Source organism: Aethalodelphis obliquidens, unplaced genomic scaffold (assembly GCF_003676395.1).
Source record: "Aethalodelphis obliquidens isolate GAN/ISIS:26980383/991018 unplaced genomic scaffold, ASM367639v1 scaffold7, whole genome shotgun sequence".
Taxonomy (NCBI): Eukaryota; Metazoa; Chordata; class Mammalia; order Artiodactyla; family Delphinidae; genus Aethalodelphis; species Aethalodelphis obliquidens.
The window spans coordinates 43,901,639-43,922,670 of NW_020837951.1; the positions used below are offsets into that span (position 1 = coordinate 43,901,639).

General features: G+C 45.3%; 1 protein-coding gene across 3 annotated transcripts in view; it reads right to left on the minus strand.

Annotated features, from left to right (window-relative positions):
• Positions 1–20,349, minus strand: part of PCSK5 (proprotein convertase subtilisin/kexin type 5) — a 447,761-nt gene extending 427,412 nt beyond the window's left edge. The window contains exon 1 of one of the 3 annotated variants that reach the window (XM_027105664.1): positions 19,623–20,349. In XM_027105664.1, the coding sequence (XP_026961465.1) occupies positions 19,623–19,814 (192 nt within the window). In that variant the 5' untranslated portion in view covers positions 19,815–20,349. The remainder of the gene's footprint in view (positions 1–19,622) is intronic. The other 2 variants (XM_027105665.1, XM_027105666.1) reach the window with 2 other exon arrangements.
• Positions 20,350–21,032: the final 683 nt, after the last annotated feature.

Below are 21,032 nucleotides of genomic sequence, written 5' to 3' on the forward strand. Positions count from 1 at the left end.
TACTTTAGTTACTGCCTAACTTCCGACCCCTCGTCACACAGTTTAATAAACCCGCCAAGGAAAGCTGAGTTTAGGTTACAGTCATGGCTAAAGGCACCCCCATTATAATACGGTCATATTCCTATTTGCAAAAGTGACCACTACACCCACCTCTCCCGAAACGAACCTTGTGACCTTCCCCAGGAAAGAGCTCTCTGGTTCAAGAGACCAACCAAGGTATTCACGCTTTAGTCATTAGATCAATCATTTACCTCCTTACTGAACAGCCACCACAATAAAAATGACCTTTTGATGTACCAAAACCAGGAAAAAACATCTAACATTTCTTTTCAAGGTAGTTTAATGAAAAGGGTATAAAAGTGAGATTTTCACAGAAGTAGGGAAAAAAATATTGCCTCCAAAATCGAGATTTTTTTTTCGTACACCACATACCTAAATATGCAAACACCTTTGACAAATTTTCCCCATTCATATATCTCCTAAAGAGACACCGACCCTGATAAATACAAAAATTATTAGCAATACTTACTAAAGAAATATATGTTCTTCCTATAAAGGATCAAGATGACTAGAAAAGCTTCTCTATATTATTAGTAAGACAATTCTCAGGCGTCACCTTTAAAATCAGAGCTTGAAGGTACTAGAACTCAGGTCCGCTAAATGCCCAGTTCATTGCTCCAGTCATACCTCTTCTTCTGAGGCCTCAGATTCTTCACCTTTATAATGAGGGGCTAGGTGGTACAATTGCTAGCAAACCTGAAACCCAACAGGTCTCACTACCTATCGGGGGCATTTACATTTTAGGAGACAATATTACAGGACTCCTCCAAAGCCATAGATTGTTGGAAGTGGCATTTGTCTTTCAAAACAAACAAATCACCATTAATTAAAACACACACATACACACCCTTTCTTTCCAACAATAAGGAATAACCAAATCTGATGTGATAATGTACAAGGCAGTGCCTTAATGGCATGCTGGATCCAGCAAGATTTAAGCAATAAATTTTATGGAACTTGATCATACTCTCCCATCACAAAGCCCTTTATGATAACACTTGAGTAAATCCATCTGGTTGAGTTAATAATTAGGTTAAATCTGTTACAAGTTAATGATGCATAGGCAAGTCATTCCAGGTACATGATGATGCAGCGAATTTGTGACACAAGTTACAGATAATATTTTGCACCGCCTTTCATTTTTCTTTATTTCCTACTCTGATTAGAAAACAAAAAGCCATTCAAGAACAAATAAGACCTTCAAATAAGACCTACATACGTACAGACTGGATTCAAAGGGGAAAAAAAGCACTTTCCTAAGGAGTTACATAGGGTTTCAGAAAGACCTCTCAAAGGTTGAGAAAGACCCCAGCCCATTTCTATATTCTGAGCTGCCTGGTGGATTGTAAAATAAAGAAATGCTTAAGTATGCAGCGTGTTTATTTAAATGTTTATGTGTAATACAAAAATAGAACTATGCTGTCCACCAGAGTTTCAGAATGCACAATGTATATTCATGCCTAGTGTACTTACTATAACTAGTGAAATGTAGTAATGAGAAATGAGATGAAAGTAAACAGACATTGTAGTTCAATACGGTTGGGGTATGAACCTACATCTATAAGCAAATTGGAAGATATTTCATAAACAGGAAACCTGGAGCCAAATGATCTTCAGCCCATGCTCCCGGTATTCCATCCCCTGGGTAAGATCCTGGAGCTCATTTAAAGATTTATTATGTGGCCAGGGCCTTTAAATAGAAATTACACAAAAAAGCACAAATCTGTGACCTTCAACATCAACAAATACTTATATATGTGTAGCTATCCAAAGACCAGCCCCCCAGTCCAAAAGAAAATAGACTGTACTTTAGCAAAATCTGTGTACTGAGGCTGGAATCATCAAAGCGCAATAGAGTTGAAAATGAGCTAATGATTCCCGTGTTTTGACGTTAATGAAAAGAGAGAAGGCTGAGACCAGGGTGGAGGGAGAGTGGCTTCCCTGGGGAGAGAGAGGCTCTGAGCTCTGGGGAAACAGCCAGCCTATCAGGTGTTGAGGAAGAACTGAGCACAGTGGATGCTGTCAACCCTGGCTGCATATTTAAGACAACGGATGCCCAGACCCCACACAAGGTCAATTAATCAGAATCACTGAAGATACCTTTTAAAGGCTCCCGGGTGACTGGAATGTGAGCCAGGGACTGACGACCACTGACTCAGGGTCACTGAGGCTGGGGGATAGAAAAGGCTGAGTAAGCACAGCTCCAGTAATCAGGACCTGAGTGACTGCAATAAAACAGAGCCGGTTCCTCCTAGAACGAATCTGGTATGGGAGCGGGGTCGGGTAGGGGGTGTCCAGAGATAGGTCTCTCTCATGTTCACCAACAGAGTAGAAGAAAATGGCCCTATAGAGGACAGGACATTCAGATGATTAAAGCCACAGCAGGCTAAATTGAGACCATGTGCCTCTCCACCTGAGACTGCACAACATTTCCACCCAGTGTGCTTTACGGATGTTAACATTCTAAACAATTAACGTCTCTTATCACATAGTAGGGAACAGGTCACATCTCTGCTCAAAACTGTCTAATGGCCTTCCCCTTCCCTCAGAGAAAATCCAGCCCTTACTATGCACATCCTACACAGACTTGCGCTAAAGTGTGGTCCCAGGACCAGCAGCAATAATAGTACCGCCCGAGAGCTTGTCAAAACTACAGAACCTCTGGCCCCATCGATCAACTAAATCAGCATCTACATTTAAACAGGATCCCCATGTGACTTTATGCACATTAAAACGGGAGAAGCTATAAAACAGATAAACAACAAGGTCCTACTGTATAGCACGGAGAATTATATTCAACACCTTGTAATAACTGATAATAGAAAAGAATCCAAAAAAGAATATACATATGTATAACTGAATCACTTTGCTGTACACCTGAAACATTGTAAATCAAGTATACTTTAATTAAAAACTTGTGACAAGCACTGACCTACTGAGTCTCCCCCACCTCTCCCACCCACCCCTATTACCTCTCTGCTACCTGACCTGTTTGCTCAGCACCTTCTTACCATTCCTTCAATCTACCAGGCTCTCTTCTGTTCAGGGCCTTTACACTGGCCGCTTCCTCTACTAGAATGTACCTCCTCCAGATATCTGGAAGGCTCATTTGTTTACCTCACCTTCTTCAGATCTTTTCTCATGTCACCTCCTCCATGAAAACTTCCCTCACCATCCTGTTTACAACTGAAAAAAATTTTCCAGACATTCCCCCTTCCCTGCTTCCTGTCCACAGGACTTACCACCAGTGGACATACTTTTTTGTTTTCTATTCAATTGTTTATTAACAGTCTCCCTGTGATAGACTGCAAAATATGGCCACAAATTCTTGGCATCTCTTTCTATGGAGGAAGAGATGTCTCCGCTTCTTGAAGCTGGGCTTGGTAATGTGACTTGCTTTGACTTATGGGATGTTAGGATATGGACACGAGCAAAAATTTAAAAAGAGCTTGCACATGAGAATTTCTCTCTCTGGTTGCTGGGATACCTTCTTGTCGCTAAGGGAAGAAGCACAAACGAGCCTGCTGGAGGATGGGAGACCCATGACCAGTTACCCCCATAATCTAAGCTAGCAGCCAGCAGAAACCACAAGAACATGAGTGAAGCCATCCCAGACTAGCCAGGCCCTAGATGACCCACCAGTTGCCTGAAGAACCTAACATTCAACTCACAGCCTCACAGAAATAATGATTGTCATTTTAAGCCACTGGGTTTTGGGTGATATGTTTTGAAGCAAGCTGGAACCCTTGTAATTTCCAAGAGGGTAGAGATTTTTGTGCCCCACTGCATCTTCAGGGCTTAGTAGTGTACTTAGCATAGGGGAGATAGTCTAAAATATTTGCAGTGAATGTTGAAGGACAGAATGATGATCACAAAGGAAAAAAAAAAAAAAACCCACGAGTGAAAGAAATAAAGGCCCGAAATGGCCTCCATCACTGAGAGACTAAAAGGTAGGAGCAGGACCTCCTAGGTTCATTAGAACCTTGTCTCTTCAGATTCAGGGTGAACTAAATAAGATTTCAACTACTTTGGTAACAGAATATTTTAGCCAAAAAAAAAAAAATCCACATGTTCATTCACATGCGGTGTTTCAAATTTATTCAAAACAGTTCTAGTTTCACGGTGCTTAACTTGTCTAAGGCTGCATAGCCATGTGACCTTTAGAATAGTTTTCACATTATGCAGCACTTACACTCCTCATTTTAAATTATTCCGATTTCTAACAGCTCGCAAATCGGCGAACCAAATCACTGCATGTTGCTTCAATTCTGTCTTGCCAAAGAAGAAAAATCTGCTGCTTTGGATTCATGTCAAGAGTTGGAAATTCGGGCCATAACATTTTAAATCTCAGATGTTCCCCACTGTGTCCACCTCACATAAATCAATAAGCACACAAATACCCACATGTTTGGGAAGCCAGTTCACTAACAACTAAGGCACAATGGCCTGTGGAATGCGGCGGCAAATTTAAGTGGATTCTGCAGCAGTGGGTGTCATAATCTGAGAGTACAGTGTGGTCCTTAGCAGTGGCACAAACAAGTGCAATTGGCAAGCAAAAAGCAAGTTCGATATTAAACAATTAACTGCGGTACAAAGCTAACACGTTATTTTCATTTGATGGGAAAAAATAAAAGACAAACTGTAGTACACTACGTTTCTGTCTTCTTGGAAAAGGAAACAAACCCTCAATTTTCTCTAGTCTTACCAGTCATGGACAGGCATATCTAAACTTATGGAACAAGTCTCCTCTGGAGAGCTGGCAAGGCTGGAGAGAAGCAACTCGGAGCAACTAAGCTCTGGGATCTTCAGGGTTTCTTTCAGGAAGTGCAAATCTCTAAGCAACAGAATCCCATACACACATTTGCAAATACCTACTATCTGGCTTCTGATTTTTTGAAACACATGTCATTATCACTTGCATAATGAGCACAATGTATACTGGAGATCCATGAGGTCTTCCTATTAAGTCACAGGATTCTTATCTAGAGTATCACATAATCTTTCTCCCTCTTCCATTACCAATCTCCATCTATACTGTGTGCAAGGCTAAGGAGAAAGCTCTTGAACTTTTGTATTAGTGGGAACAGGCAAGATTCCACAGTAGGAACAAATGAACCCATGAATCTCAGTGACTGAAAACAAGAAAAGCTTGTTTCTAGCTCATGTTACACATCCATTGTGCACTGGCTGGGAGCGCCGCTCATCATGGCCCGCAAGGACCCAGGCCAATGGAGCACCCACCACCTGGAGCTTGGCAGATCGAAGTAGGGCAGATGGGGAGCACAGTGAATCATGCACTGACTGTTAAGAGGGGACGTGTGTCACTTCTGCTCACATTTCCTTGGCCAACAGAAGTTACATGACCAAATAGGAAATACACCCACTTACACCGCAAATAGGGAAATACAATCCTATCGCATGGTGAGAAGAACTGAAAATATTCAGGGGATTGGTATTAACGACGCTGCCGTCTCTATTCCCTCCCGGCCTCCCTCCACGTATTCAAAGCCATTTATCCGTTTCAGAGTATTTTCCCGAGGGCATCTGAATGGCAGAGCACACTCTTCCAGGTACCATAAAGTACCAGAGTTTAAACAAAAGAGGTTTTAGCCACAGGCAATTTCATTTGAGGAAATGACGTCTGAGAAGGGCTTTGCCGAATGAGTGAGAACTGGACGGGAGGATGTCCAGGCAGTGGGAGCAACTCGAGCAGGGGCAGAAAAGTAGGGCATGGCAGTGCATGTGCAAAGAATGGCAAAATGTTTAGGCTGAATGATATTCAGAATAGACGGGGTGGGGTGGGGGGGAAGGAGGGGGAGGGGGGGAGGGGGGGGGAGGGGGAGGGGGGGGGAGGGGGAAGGAGGGGGGGGGGGAAGGAGGGGGAGGGGGAAGGAGGGGGAGGGGAGGGGCGAGTGGGAAGAGGGGGGAGGAGAAGAGGAAGAAGTCTCTTTGACCACAGTGGGTTCTGCAAAGATTAAACTGCCTTATGTGGCATGTTTTGAAGGGAAAGACAGTGGGACAGGATAGGACTGGCACAGTAGTCCAAACAAGAAGTAACAAAGGGCTTAGCTACAGTAGACCCACCTCAATGGAGAGAAGAGAATAGCTCTACTCTAGAATCGTATACAGCAGAAGAAGACTCAGCTTTCCCATCTCCCTTTCATCTGACCCAGAAAATATAACTCACCTTTCCCTCTATCTGCCTGAGCCTGAAGGGACTGGTCATTTGAGGCTTAGAACTGATTAAAGTGACGAGGTCAGATGGGGAGACCCATCTCGATTGAGAGACTAGCTTCTGGCCATGTCACCCAACCAAGAGGGCATTCCTTTCATAATTAAGTGGAGTTAACTCCCAGTGGATAGTTCCTCTATTTGTTCTCAGTTTATTTCCTATCTCCAAGGATATCTCTGAAGCCACTCCTTAAGGACTAAACTGCAGGACTTAATTTATGTGTTTATCCTGGAGCCTGTAATTCCTCCTCTCATGCAGATTTAACTTCAGTGCTTTGGCCCTTCAAATTGGCCAATCCAGGTAAGCCCTTCCATGGTCGATCCAGGTAGGTCAGCCATGGGCCATCACAAGATTCTACGGCTTATATTATACAGAGCTTTAGGACCCGTCGTGTGCACCAAATCTGCTTATTTTTGCTACTCCCACGCATTCCACACAGACAGTACAATTAGCCTGTGATCTGAAACCTTCTCTTACTACTGACCAATTCCATCATTGGGGGGTCCCTCTGTGCTGTTCTTCCCACTGCTCCAGTAGATACAAGACTTGCACTGTCACCCCCAGGGAGATGAGCGTAGCCAGCAGAGCCCCCAGCGTTCCTTGGAATCCCTGGAGAAGCCATCGCAGTCCTTGGATGATCTGGGACTTGGCTCTTGGGGTGGACAATGTCACACTGTGTACTCTGACTCTCCCACTAAGAATTCTCATGAAGTCAAAGCCAGAAAGAATGACCCTGCTGACGATGCCAAGTTCTGAAACATTCAAAGATAAGGATTAGGCTATTTCCCAGGAAGCCCTGGACTTGAGAATCCATACACACATGACTCATCAATCCTAGATCACTCCTTTTTACCACACTCCACTATAGAATATATTATGCACTGTGAGCCTTCCTTATTGACTGGGTAATAGAATTTTTAAAAATTTTTCTCCAGTGTTCAGATTTGTTTCTCATTTTATATACACTGCAGGACTATAACATACTTTAGGATTTGACCAATATTCAGTGATTACCTTTACAGAGCCAAACACCATGCTACGTGCTGTGGAATAATAATTAAGCCCCTTACAAGGAGAAAAGAAAAAAAAAAAAAAACTTTACTAAATTCCCTGGGGAGATTTTGGGCAAAGTACTATTGGAGTCAAAGCACTGAAAAATCAGAGTGATTGTACCTGTATTTTACCTGTATTTCCAGAGTGAGGTATAGTGGAGGTGACATTTGAGATGTGTCTTCAAGAAGAGAATTTCCAGAAGGGCAAGGGGTCAGATGAATATTCCAGGTGGAAAGACTGGCACAGAAACAGGAAAGGATTGAGTCTAGTATCTGGGGAACAATGGGAAGTCCAGTTTGGCTTTGTTAAGGGACGGAGCAAGAAAGTCGATGGAAAAAGTATTTCGGGACTAGTAGATAGAGGACTGTAAAAGCCCAGAGAAGGAATCTGTTTGTTTAAACACAGGAGGCAAATGGCGGCTACTGGTGACTTCTGAATAGGTAAATGGCATCACCAAAATCAAGCTTTAAGATCACCCTCTTCAATCTCAAGCTCAACCACTTCTTCCCTGTTCACTAGACTTCATTTACACCTGCCGGTTTCTGTTCCCCTGGGGCCTTTGCACCAGCTGTCTCCTCTGCAGGGAACTCACCCCACCCCAGACCTCCATGTGGTCGGGGCTCCTTCTTATTCAGATCTCTGCTCGAGTGTTCCCTCCTCAATGAGCTTCCCTAACCAGCCCATCTGACGGAGTCCTCCCACCCTTAGGCACTTTTTACTCTACTAATGTATTTAGCTTTCCAATAGCAACTTATCATAATTTGAAATTATTTTATTCACTTCATGGCTGCCTCATAGGTTGGCTCCTCTCACTATAAGCCCCATGTGAGCAGATACCTTATTTAAAGACAGATACAGTAGGACTGGGTCTAACAGAATGGCTGATAAACAACAGGTACTCAATAACTATTTTTTAGCAGCTTCACTGAGATAAAGTTCACATACCATATATTTATTTAAAGTATACTATTCAAATGTTTTTAGTATAGTTACACAGTTGTGCAAAAATCACAACCCATTTTAGAACATTTTCATCACCCCCGAAAGAAACCCCATACCCATGAGCGGTCCCCCCATCTCCCCACCCCCCAATCCTTTCAGCCCTAGGCAACCACTAATCTACTTTCTGTCTCTGTAGATTTGTCTTCTCTGGACATTTCATATAAACATACATTCATGACCTTTTGTGACTGGTTCCTTTCACTCAGCCAGTGAAGTGTTTTCAAGGTTCGACCATGTTGTAGCCTGTATCAGTACTTCATTCATTTTTATTGCAGAATATTCCATTGTAAGGATACACTATATTTTGTTCATCCATTCATCAGTTGATACACATTTGTGTTGTTTCTATTTTCTGGCTCCTATGAATAATGCTGCCACCAACTTTTGTCTGCAGGTTTTTGTGTGAACAAATGTTTCATTTCCCTTGACTGTATACTTAGGTGTGGAACTGCTGGGTCGTATGGTAACTCAGTGTTTGTTTAATGTTTTGAGGAACTGCCAGACTGTTTTCCAACAGTGGTTGCACCACTTTGCATTTCCACTAATAGTGTATGAGGGTTCCAATTTCTCCACATTCTTTTTTTTTTAATTTTTATTTATTTATTTATTTATTTTTGGCTGTGTTGGGTCTTCATTTCTGTGCGTGGGCTTTCTCTAGTTGCAGCGAGCGGGGGCCACTCTTCATCGCGGTGCGCAGGCCTCTCACTGTCGCGGCCTCTCTTGTTGCGGAGCACAAGCTCCAGACGCGCAGGCTCAGTAGTTGTGGCTCATGGGCCTAGTTGCTCCGCGGCATGTGGGATCTTCCCAGACCAGGACTCGAACCCATGTCCCCTGCATTGGCAGGTAGATTCTCAACCACTGCGCCACCAGGGCAGCCCTCTCCACATTCTTGTCAACACTTGTGATTATCTGTCTTTCTGATTATATCAACCTAAGTGAATATGATGTGAATTAGTATCTCATTGTGGTTTTGATTTGCATTTCCCTGATGACTAATGACGTTGAGCAACTTTTCATGTGCTTATTGGCCATTTGTATATCTTCTTTGGAGACATGTCTATTCAGATCCTTTGTGCCCATTTTTATTTGGGTTATTTGTCTTTTTATTATTGAGTGTAGGAGTTCTTTACATATTCTGGATACAAGCCTCTCATCAGATGTGATTTGCAAATATTTTCTCCCATTCTGTGGGTTGTCTTTTGACTTTTCTTGATGTTGTCCTTCAATAACTATTTTTAAAATAAAACAATGAATAAAACTAATCCTTTAAGACAGAAAACTATGACCAGTTCATAAGTATGTGGCCAATTAGTGGCAGGGCAGGACCTAGAGGAGAATTCAAGTCACCTGTTTTCAGCCCTGAGTTTTGTTTACTGGTTCTCAGCATTGCCCAACTAGCCCAGAAGCAATGACATCATCCTGAGATGAGTCAAAGAATGCAGCATTTGGTAAATTGGCTCATGAGCATTAACCAAATGGAAAGATGCCCCAAGGTTTAAAAAAATAAAGAAAAAAGGTTTTGCTGGAAGCTAGGCTATAATAAATCTTAAGTGGCCTACAATTTAGTTTTCTCTTGAAAAACTCTGAAATTGATGAATGGGTCCCACACACACACAGGAAAAAAAAAAAAATTAGTTAAATGCAACTAGAATAGGTCCAGGATGAGTAAGCAGTAAACTTCTAAACTTGTAGTTACGGATATATGCTTACAAGATTAAAGGCTCTGAAATTGTCTTCCCTCCCTGCACTGCATTCAAACTCATGAGCACTGCCCAGTTTTATTATGGTTGAGAAACTTCAACTAGTGAAAACAAGGTACAAGCCTGGGAACATCGATATGGAGAGAACTGGTATATTTTTACAGCTGTAAGAGCTTCTCAGAGTAGAAAAATACCAGACCTTAAGTACTTATTACAAAAATATCAGCTCTAAGTACTTAGTACAAATATATATGATATATATATATATGTGTGTGTACACACACACACACACACACACACACACACACACACACACACAGGGAAAGGCAGCAGGGAAGGACTTGCTTTTAATAAATCTTAACCAGTTTCAATGCTGGCAGGGTATCCACAATGTAATTTTCCCAGGACAGAATTAACCCCTTAGATAATGCACAAAAGATTCAACTAGAAACTTCATGCTTCTTTTGTGGTGCTAACCCTAACCTAACAATCAGATTCACATATAAATGCAAACAAGATTAATCTAGTATTGTAGACAGCAACCTAAAAATATTATACAGAGAGCAATTTATAAATAATTTAAAAAACACATTTTAAAATATGTCCATATTCTTACAAGGCAGTAAAGTTAGACTAAGAATACATAAAAAACATGTTCAGAACATACTTCATTATACTATAAAAAAATATATGTGAAGGGCAGAATACATGACGTGAATAAATTATAGGTGTAATTATTTATTATAATGGAAAGTAGGCTACATGACGACTTAAGATAGAGGCAAACATAAAATGTGACATCATATATACCATTTTTAAATCATCCTTAAATATTATTTCTGGCTTCACATTCTCTGTTTACACTCTTCCCTCTATATTCAGCGCTCAATGCAAACTTCAGCTTTTAAATCAAATACGGGAAGGCTCATTTGGGAAGCAATCCCCCATGAATCTATCTTTATCCCTTAAGTTGATACAGGACCTGCAGTGCAAATAATAGTGCACAGATGTGTAAAGTAGAGATAATACCTAAATTTATCCAAGGAGAATTGAAGTATGGGGCAGACTTCGTGTTTATCTGCCTAGTGAGTATACCAGCACAAAATACTTGGAATCCTTATCTTATCCAAGCTGATAACCCTGCCAATATCACAGCCTCACAGTTTCTTGATCCCATCCAGTCCACTGGCCTTCACCTGTTCTCTATCTGGTCAGCCCACCTTGGACCTTATCATGCAGAATAGCTCTAACCTAGAGGTTACAAAGAAAATTACCCTCTGGGACGGCTCCCATTTTTCCACTTCTACCACTCTTATCAAACAGGCTTTCCATTTTTATTTTGAACCTTTATACCTGCCCTATTCCTTTGGCTCCCCAGTCCTATTTTAGCCCTACCATCTTTCTCAAAGCCGGGACACTGTGGTCTATCATTTCAAAGACAGTATCTCTTTCTGTTCGAGAACCATTCATCTCCGTCACCGCCAGCTTCCCACAGTCTCTTGTTCCCTTCTCTCTCACTCTGATACATTCTAACTCCCTGTTTTGTCTTTATCTAATCTCAGGTTCCTGAGCATTAGTCACAAAAGCACAAAACAATATAGACTGGTCCATTTTCTCACTCATTCACTTAACCACTACTTACTGAGCAATAACTATGCACAAGCAGCTACTGCCATTGCTGTTTGGCAACTCTTCTCATTAGGCGCTAATTAGGTCGTTAATTCCTATCAGAATTTTCTGGTAGGAGCCCTGGAGCACCAGGCCACCAATTTCACCCAGTTCCCCCTCTCTCTGCAGGTGACCTTCACCTCAGAACCGACAGTGAGATCCAGACCATTGTCCACACACGCTCACCTCCTTTCCTCCCCAGTGTGAACTCCCTAAATCTCCATTCACCTTCATTCTTCTTTAGGCTCAAGGCACCAATGTCCCTCTTCCTTTCCAAACCTACTCCTCTCTAGGTGCACCCTTTATGCTTCCTGTCCCAAGGGCTCACTGTGCTTCTCCTATGCCACCCACTGGGCTAGGTGCTGGGGACACAAATAGGAATGAGGCACAGCCCTGCTTTCCCAGCTAGTGGAAGAACAGATATGCAATTACACACTCAAACACACGCACAAATACACATGCAATCAGGGTGACCATATCATTTCTCTGCCAAATTCAGACATGTCTGAAAAGTGAAAGGGATATAAAAAATACTTAATGGAGGTGAACTGATTTACTGTAGGCATAAACCAGTGCTGTCCCTGCCAAAATACGATTATGGTCACACTAATTACAAGATAGTATGGTACCTTCAACTATGCAGCCATTAAAATTTGCCTAAAATTATTTAGTAACATTGGAAAAGGCTCATAATACAACATTAAGTGAAAACAGTATATAGAAACTGAGCATAACTTGGTTGAAAAAAAGAACAAGACATAATAACTGACATTTATTGAGTATGCAGTACGTGCCAGGCACCATTCTAACTACTTTCAACTAATCCTCACAACAACCCTATGAGGAAAATACCATTAGATCTTTTTCACACATGAAGAAACTTAGGCACAGAGAGCTTAAGATGCTTGCCTAGGGTAGCCCAGCTAGGAAGTGGCAGTATTAGGATTCAAACCCTTTTGGTTCTAGACCTATGATCCTAAATACTCCAGGACATTGATGAGATGAAGGGAGATAAGGTAGGTGGGCAGGCAGATGTGCAATGAAACTCCCCCTCACTGCTCAATCAAGCATTGGTGCTGAGAGCACGGGTAACCTCCTTGTCCCCAGTTCTTTAAGCCGTGTTTCAGTTCTCACCTCCTAGATTCTCTCTACAGGATTTCTCTTTAGTGCGATGCTCTGTGGCTCTCTGACTCTGCATCTTCAGGGCCTCCCCGCCCCCTTCATCTACTCCCTTTATCCCTTGCCTTCTCCATGGAGGTTGTATTTTAGCCCTACCATCTTTCTCAAAGCCGGGACACTGTGGTCTATCATTTCAAAGACAGTATCCCTTTGTGTTCGAGAACCATTCATCTCCATCACCCCCAGCTTCAGGCTGTGTTCCCAGCCCTCCTCTCTCTTTGTGCTTCACTTCTTAGCATCCTATGCCCTTCCACAGTTTCACTTATATTGAGGTGGTGAGTGCCAGTCTTCACTTATTTCCTGCCCTAAATTCTCTTCTTCCTACTGGACATTTGCATCTGCATGACTCTCTACCTGCCAACAACACTAAGGCTGAACCTACCATGTTGCTCCCAGCAGACTGCCCTCATTCTACAGACAAGTCCCCATTCTCCAGGTCCCCAGGCTATAAACTTTGTTCTCTTCACCTTCTCCCTTCTCCTCAACCTCCACTTGCATTTGGTTACCAGGCCATGTTGAATCCACATGTATAAGAGCTTCCAAATCTATTCTCTTTCCATTGTCACAGGTTCTGTGTTTGTTAACAATTAACTTTTCCCAACACAATAGCCTCTCTGCCTCTTCCAGGTCATTATGCACACAGCTGCCAGAGAACTCCTGCCAGGTGGGACTGAACCATACCGCACTGCCTGTGGCCCCATTAGTACTTGTCTTGCTTAACAGTAGCTATGGATAAAAATGTCCTAGGTCCACGGGCTTCCCTGGTGGCGCAGCAGTTAAGAATCCGCCTGCCAATGCAGGGGACATGGGTTCGAGCCCTGGTCCGCGAAGATCCCACATGCCGCGGAGCAACTAAGCCCGTGCGCCACAACTACTGAGCCTGCGCCCTAGAGCCCATGAGCCTCAACTACTGAAGCCCGTGCGCCTGGAGCCCGTGCTCCGCAACAAGAGAAGCCACCGCAAGGAGAAACCCGTGCACCGCAACGAAGAGTAGCCCCTGCTCGCCGCAACTAGAGAAAGCCCGCGCGCAGCCAAAAATATAAATAAATAAATGAAGTTTACAAAATCACCAGTGCTCCACTACAGAAACCCCCAGGAACCCTGGCATTCTCTTATTTTTCCTTTGAGCAGCTTTTGCATCTCCGTGGAGTCCTTATAGATCATATAATGCTTCCTATGTCTTGTTTTATTTGTATATTCACATTCATTATTAGGGCACTTGATAACACAGCAACCCTGTGAGGTGGATGGAGCAGGTGTTAAGGTCCCCAACGTGAAAAATCAGGCACTGAGGGTCAGGTTGGTAAATAAATAAAAGGTTTGAAGTTTCACTCAAACCTTCTGACTCAGTCTGGTTTTCTTTCTGGTCTCTTTTTCCTCCCAGCGTTAACCTAAACTGAAGAGTTTATTGGCATGGATTGTTCCTTCTTGGTACACTTAGACGGAGAGATGTAATCGGTTGAACTAGTGAGAATGTTGCATGAGTAATTTCACTTTAAACTATGTGCAAATTTAACTTTGATAAAAATAGAAATTCATAGATACATACATATGTATCTTAGAGCACGCATGAGCGTGTATCAGCATTCATTTTTACCACCCATGAAGATAAAGTCGGCTTCTTTGTCATTTAATCCAACCTGAATTAGCCAAGTGATAAAGTCAGAAGCCAGAGCGATGCCGGGAGATACTTAAGCCTTGGGGGAAACCCAGACACTGCTTCACATAACTTGAACCGACAACACAAATTCCCCTCCCTGCCCAGGGGATGTTTCTGGGTCAGGACTCCCTCCCTTAACCAAAGAGTTAGACATTGCTGGACATTTTCCCAGCACACTACCCTGCTTCTCTGGCTGACCTTTACAGTTAGGACCTCTGGATATAAACTCATGAAAGATAGCAATAAGGCAAATTCAGCTGCCTTGGGGCTCACAAAAATGCAGTGTTTCAATTCAAACAGACCCCGAAAATCCCAATGGCCACATACAAGCCATTCCTAGTCTATGAGGTTAAAGCAACAGACCCACCATCATCAGGCCAAGCACCCTGAACTGCTTCTTCTCATGAATGGTTCCCCCACTCATGAGAATTACGCATGTGACAGTGGCCAGCAGAAGTCAAAGCTAAGGTTCTCGGGCATGGAGGTCAGAGCTGAGGTTCCTGCCTGGTGCAAAGGCAGGTGCATCACACAAGGATCAACCTGGGACTCCCACATCCATTTACAAATGCCTAAGGATATAACTAGGGGAGGACGGTCCACTCTCATACAACCTACCGGACTAGCCCCATCCCCTATTTCTAATGCCATCCGTGAGCACCCAGAACTCACTCTCCACTGTTTACCAGCACTTCAAGCAACCCACATTACTCACAGGTCAAAACTAACCAGCAGAGTGGGAGGCCTTCGGGGCATTGCTGAACAAGGTTCTTCCTGCTAAAGCAGCTCTTCCTGCTGATTTGGAAAAAGCTTCTTCTAACCTTCCTCATGTAAACCACATTCAGAATTAAATGAAATATGAATTCAAATATGATCTATCATAATATACCAAGGCAAGATGCTTTATAAAATACTGTCTTCAGATATTTTTTGTCCCTTTCTTCCATCTCCATTGAGCTTATCCTATACTATTTAATGGGCTACGACAAAGATCAACCAGGGAAGGGAGCACTGCCACGGGAAATCAGCCAGAATTGTTTAGAACCCAATGGAAAACTATTTTTAAACTATTTTAAATTGTTAGTTGAAGTGGAAAACGAGTTTCCCTGTCTACAAAGCTCTGATTTAGCTCTTTTGACTTGGTCATCAAAAATGTATTTTCCTGACCTTCAATGAGTTGCATCTTCCTGCTTTTTAAAAAATGTCTTCCATTCTCCATATCTAAATAAAGTCTGAATCTCACTTATTTCAGATTCAGATTCAACAAACCTTCCACAGCAAGCTTAACTATATGCTAGGCAACACAGAATCGACTCCCTCTATTATCTAGAGATTTATCCTTTTACAGATGAAGGAACAGGGGCTCCATTAAGTTCAGTGACTTTCCTGCTTTCCTGGACCTTGCAAGTGGCATCTGCAGAGCTTCCAAGTCTATGCTCTCAATGGCAACACCAGGTAAAACATTTTTCCCAGTATTGCTTGCAGCTGGCTTTATCTTTCTGGACTCTTGCCTAAGATAAGTTACAAGGTTTGGGGAGGGGTTTTTGCTCCAGGTGATCTCAATTTGGAATCAAGGATTCTAAGCACCTCATAGAAGGATAAATACAGCTGTTGCATACTGCAAACAACCTTTACAGAGGACCTTCCTCCCTGGGTTCAAATAACCAGAAGTTAATTCCTACTGGTTTGTAGATTTTGTCCAAACAAAGGTTCACAATTAACATTATGTCAGGTCTTATTCCTTTATGTCTTTTCTATCCTCTAACCACTATACCGCTAGTTCAAAGGGTCAGAGCACACGATTAGGAAGGAAGAACTAGGCCTGTTCTTCCATCCCTGTGCAGGCCAACAGGCAGACGTACCTACCCTCAGCCACCTGGGGTACGGAGGTCGAACTAAATATTAAGACGGCTTGGAGTCCGGGCTTGGAGGGGAAGAAAGGAAGGGCTTTCTAGAATTTCAGAATTTCGAGGCATAACCATTCACAAAATATAAACACTGTGTGAAAACCTACCAAAACAAGCACTATTTCTATAACCAAAGACAAGAAAACCTTCATTATTATTCCTTTCCAGGAAGTCAAGTATGTCCTTTCTGCCTGTTGCTTGCTTACTTGCTCTTGTGTTACTCTCCATTTCCTATCTTTCGTGAACATGAGAGGCATGCCTATTCTTTTCTGTAGAAATCTCCAGGCCAGAAATTTTACCTCTGGTGGCTTTTAAATGCTAAGATGCTATACGAAACATGATACTGAAACTCTGAATAGACAGTTAAAATCGTACCTTTACTGTGGTGGAAAGTCACTGCCTTATTCACCTAAAATATTATATAGAAAGATATCAAAAATACTACCAGGATATTAAATGGCTTTAGAAACAATAACAGGTCTCAGTTCCAATCTGTGACATATAAGGTGGGACCCACCCCCCCCGCAAGCCCGAAAGGGTAAAAATAGGAGAGCATTCCAGAGACATTTGCAAATAAATTACTGCCCTCAACTGAACCACAGCTGGTTTACTGATGGAAAGAAAGAATAACAAAAGGATGGCTCTTACAGTGCAATGATATTGCATGTGTGAACTCAATTTACCACCTGCAAGACTTAGCTTAGGGTTATGCTCCTTTGATCTACAGAGGAAATGCTTTACACAGTAAGAATAGCTGATCTTTTTACACTGGTTAGGGCATGAGTTCAAGGGGTTCTCTGTCAGCTCTGTAAGCACTCAGTTTCCTCACGGGCATTGTAAAAACCCACAACAAATCATGTTTGGTGCTATTTGTATGTAAACGTTCTTAGTATTACTTTTTAAATGAAAATCCATGGATCTCCACTAGAAGGCCCTTTGTAAAAAGTCAGGCCAGGTTGCAGGATACTGCAAATGTTTGCTCCTTCACGAGTGGGTTCTGTGACAATTTCTTCTCCCCCACTCTGCCAGGCTCCGAAATGTGTAAATTCTATTTAATGAGTTTAGTTTGATACAGATCTTTCTGCTTTCGTAATTCCTGAAGCTTCTCAGGTTCAAGAAGTCCAGGTCGGCTTGAACTAAGTATCTGTGAATTAAGACTGGACGTTTGCTCCCAGTCTACTGAGCCACTAAATCAGAATTCAGGGAAATGGGGATTTTACTTACTTCCTCCTTCTCCCCCATCCTCACAAGCATGAGTAGGCCTGGACCAGACAGTCCTAGGTCTGAATCATGCCCTTACCACTGTCTAGCTGGGTGACCCTGTGCGGGTCAACTTCTCCAGAGTATTAGGTTCCCTGTTGCTGTATGTGAAGTAATATGCACCAAAAATGGTCATTTTGTGGATTATGAAATAAGTGTATGGTCAAGAACTATTCTTCCAAATATGCCTGTTTTATGAGAGATGCTCAGTGTTAGCTGAACCTGAGTGATGCATCTGGAAAGATTATTAACATGACTACTTTTATTGTTAGCCTTTCCTGTTACATTCTCCAGTCACATGCAGCACCCAACTTGAAGCTCGTGTAAAAACACTTGAACAGACTCGATGTTTTCTTCCAGAGGAAAAAAAGAAGCAGGTAGAATCCTACCAAGCCGTTAGAATGAAACTCTCCTGAAGATGATAGGCACTCAGGCAAGAAAATCTGGCTGGCTGTCCCTTCCTTCCTTCCTGGTGTGTGTTGGTCTCGGCGACGGGGGATACAGACGATGCCCCTTGCCCTGGTCTCAGCCCTGCACAAGGTTGGCTTCTCCGCAACACGCCCTCCCTCTGGACCCACAAAGAGCAGCAAGACCTCCCGCTCCCCCGATGCCCCCAGTGCTCTTTCTAGATGCGGCAACAGCAGATCCGCCTGCTCTCGGTGCCGCGCCCCAGGCAGCCGAAAGTCCCCGTGCTAGAGCACTTGTGCTCCTAGACATGGAGCTCGACGGCATCAGAAATCGTCTGTGCTCTCCTGCTCCAGTGGCCCCAGCCGGCACCCTCCTCTCCCCTCATCCTGGCAGGGCAGGCAGGGCGCGTGCAGACGCAGCAGTCCCACAAGCGCGTCTGCTGTGAGGGCGCCCCCATCACCCTCGCCTCCCTCCCCCAGCAAAGTCTCACCAGGGTCAGGCCAGGGCCCCCTCCTCGGGCCAGGCCGGGAGAAGCGAGTGGGAGGGGTGTAAGGATGGGGGTGCACTTTCTGGGACCCGCTTATACAGCCTTTGTCACCCCATTTCTTGCAGGAAAGAGAGCGAGGAAGCCAAGACCGTGCGGAGGTATCTCCAAATCTGTTGCGCTTCCAATCTTCCCCGTAACACCACTCAATTCACGGTCCCCCAGCCGGGCAGCTCTGCCCAAAGCCCGCGAACGGCACCCCACCAAAGCCCCGCGCCCCACTGCCCGCCCAACTCTCGCCCCACCGAGCCTCCGCAGACTCGCCGTTTTCCAAAGCAGAACCCCGTCGATGGTCTCGGAAGTTCTCCCACCTCCCCCTCCGACTCCCCAGTTGGGAGCCCCACGCGGATCCAGCTCGCGAGGCGAAGAAGCCGGGAGATCTCCCCTCAAACCTTTGCTCACGCCGGGTCCCGTCCCCTCTTCTCTCCCTCCTCCAGTCTAGCTCCAGTCCCAGCGGTTCTCTCCCCACTAGAAGAGGAAACTTCTTTCTGGACTAAATTCAGGTCCGAGCAGGAAAGGCTTTCCCTTCCCCGCCTCCCCCTTACACCAGCTCTCAGAAACCGCAGGGAGCCGGCACCAGGGGCGCGCTTACCCTCTACCCCCCAAAGAGCCCACTGGTCCCCGACTTTCCACTGCAAAAGTTCCGGTAGGGTCTGAAACCACCAGGAGGGTATGTACATTCGCGATTCTTCCAGAGACCCTACCTATGCCTCGTGACTTGCAAGAAACAAGCAAACAAAACACAAACCCCAGCAACTTTGGGGAGCGAATGAGTGTGTGTGCGTGTGTGTGAGAGCGCGAGAGCATCGCTCAAGAGTTAGGGCAACAGCTGCAAGAGCACATCTGGAAGGGGGGAGGGGGATTGACGAGGAGGGGACCAGAGCGACTCCCCCCAGCCCCCGCCCCTGCCCTCTCAGCTTCAGGGCCGAGAGCCCGACCAGCCAGCGCTTACCTGTCCTAGGTTGATGAATCCATACTTGCTGGCTATGCGGTTGGCCTCCGGGAAGCCGCCGGCGATTTTGACTGCCCAGTGGTTGGTGTAGACGCGCGTCCGGCACACGGGGAGCAGGCAGCCCCCGAGCAGCGCCAGCACACACAGCAAGTCCAGCCGTCCCGGGCAGCAGCAGCGGCTCCCCCAGCCCATGGCCCCGGCGCTTCGCTGCTTCTTCGGTCGCTCGCTTGCTCCGCGCACTAAGCTGCGCGCACAACTAACTTCTCCGGCCTGGGCCGCCCCGGCTCGCAGCCCCCGGCCGCCGCGGCTCGCAGCCCTGGGCGATCGGCAGGAGGCGGCGAGCCCCGGCAGGGAGCAGAGCAGCGAGCCTCGCGCCGACTCCTAGACCATCCCTGGGGCTCCGGAGACCTGTGCTCCCAGCTCTCCGGCCCGCGGGGCGGTCGGCCGGCGCTCCCCGGCTCGGGCGCAGGAGGCGGCTGAGTGGGGCGGGCGCCCTCCCGCAGCTGGGTCTCGCCGGGCTCGGCTCCCGGACTCTCCGACTCGCCCTTGCTCCTCCAGGGGCCCCCGAGCGCGACGGAGGCGGCGGTGCAGGCAGCAGCCGGGCGCCCCCTCTGCTGGCCCAGGTTCCGAGCGCTCGCTAGCTCTCTCCCCGCGCTCCCTCCGGCTCCGAGCGGCGCGCCGGGAGTGTAAGTGGCAATGGCAGCAGCACCCTCTCTGCATAAATGACTCCCCCCGCCCCGCTCGACACCCCTCCTTTCCCACATCTCCCTCCTCCTCTCCCTCCTCCGCCCGCCCGAAAGCGGCCACGGCCAGGCGCCAACCAGGTCCTAGCGCCGCCGGGTTCTTCAGGCTGTAGCCTCCAGGGTCCTGAGCAGCAAAAGCGAGTCTTTCCAAAGGGCTGGGAAGAGAGCCCCGGTGTGGAGGTTTTACCCCCTTCTCTCCCTTCCCTCATGGATTTGTATTAATTTACCGCCACTTCCCGAAAGACTAAAAAGATTTACAAGCTGGTTCTAGTCAAGTGCCCCGAAGATTCATTCATCCTAGCTCTGAACGTCCTCAAGCAACGAAGTATTTAAGGAGCTCACTTGCGTGTCAATTGCCGAACAAATAACCCGAGATTTTCACTTCGTTAATTCTTCACGCTTCTCAGCAACTGTTTATTTTACACATTCTGCTCTCGGGAGAAGCTACCACACAGGACCGTAAGGCGCATCGACTCTTGCAAAAGCCAGCCACCGCGGTTCCAAAGCCGAGTCTGCTGCCTGCTGACTTTCGAAATCCGTGCTTCCAATACTAGGCAACGCCACGGAAGAGTAAAATTCCAGTCGCGCAAGTGGGGAAAGATGTTTCTGTGTATATTTGGTTTGAAAGTGGATGGAGTTGTTGGGGCCAAGGAAATAACTTCATTCA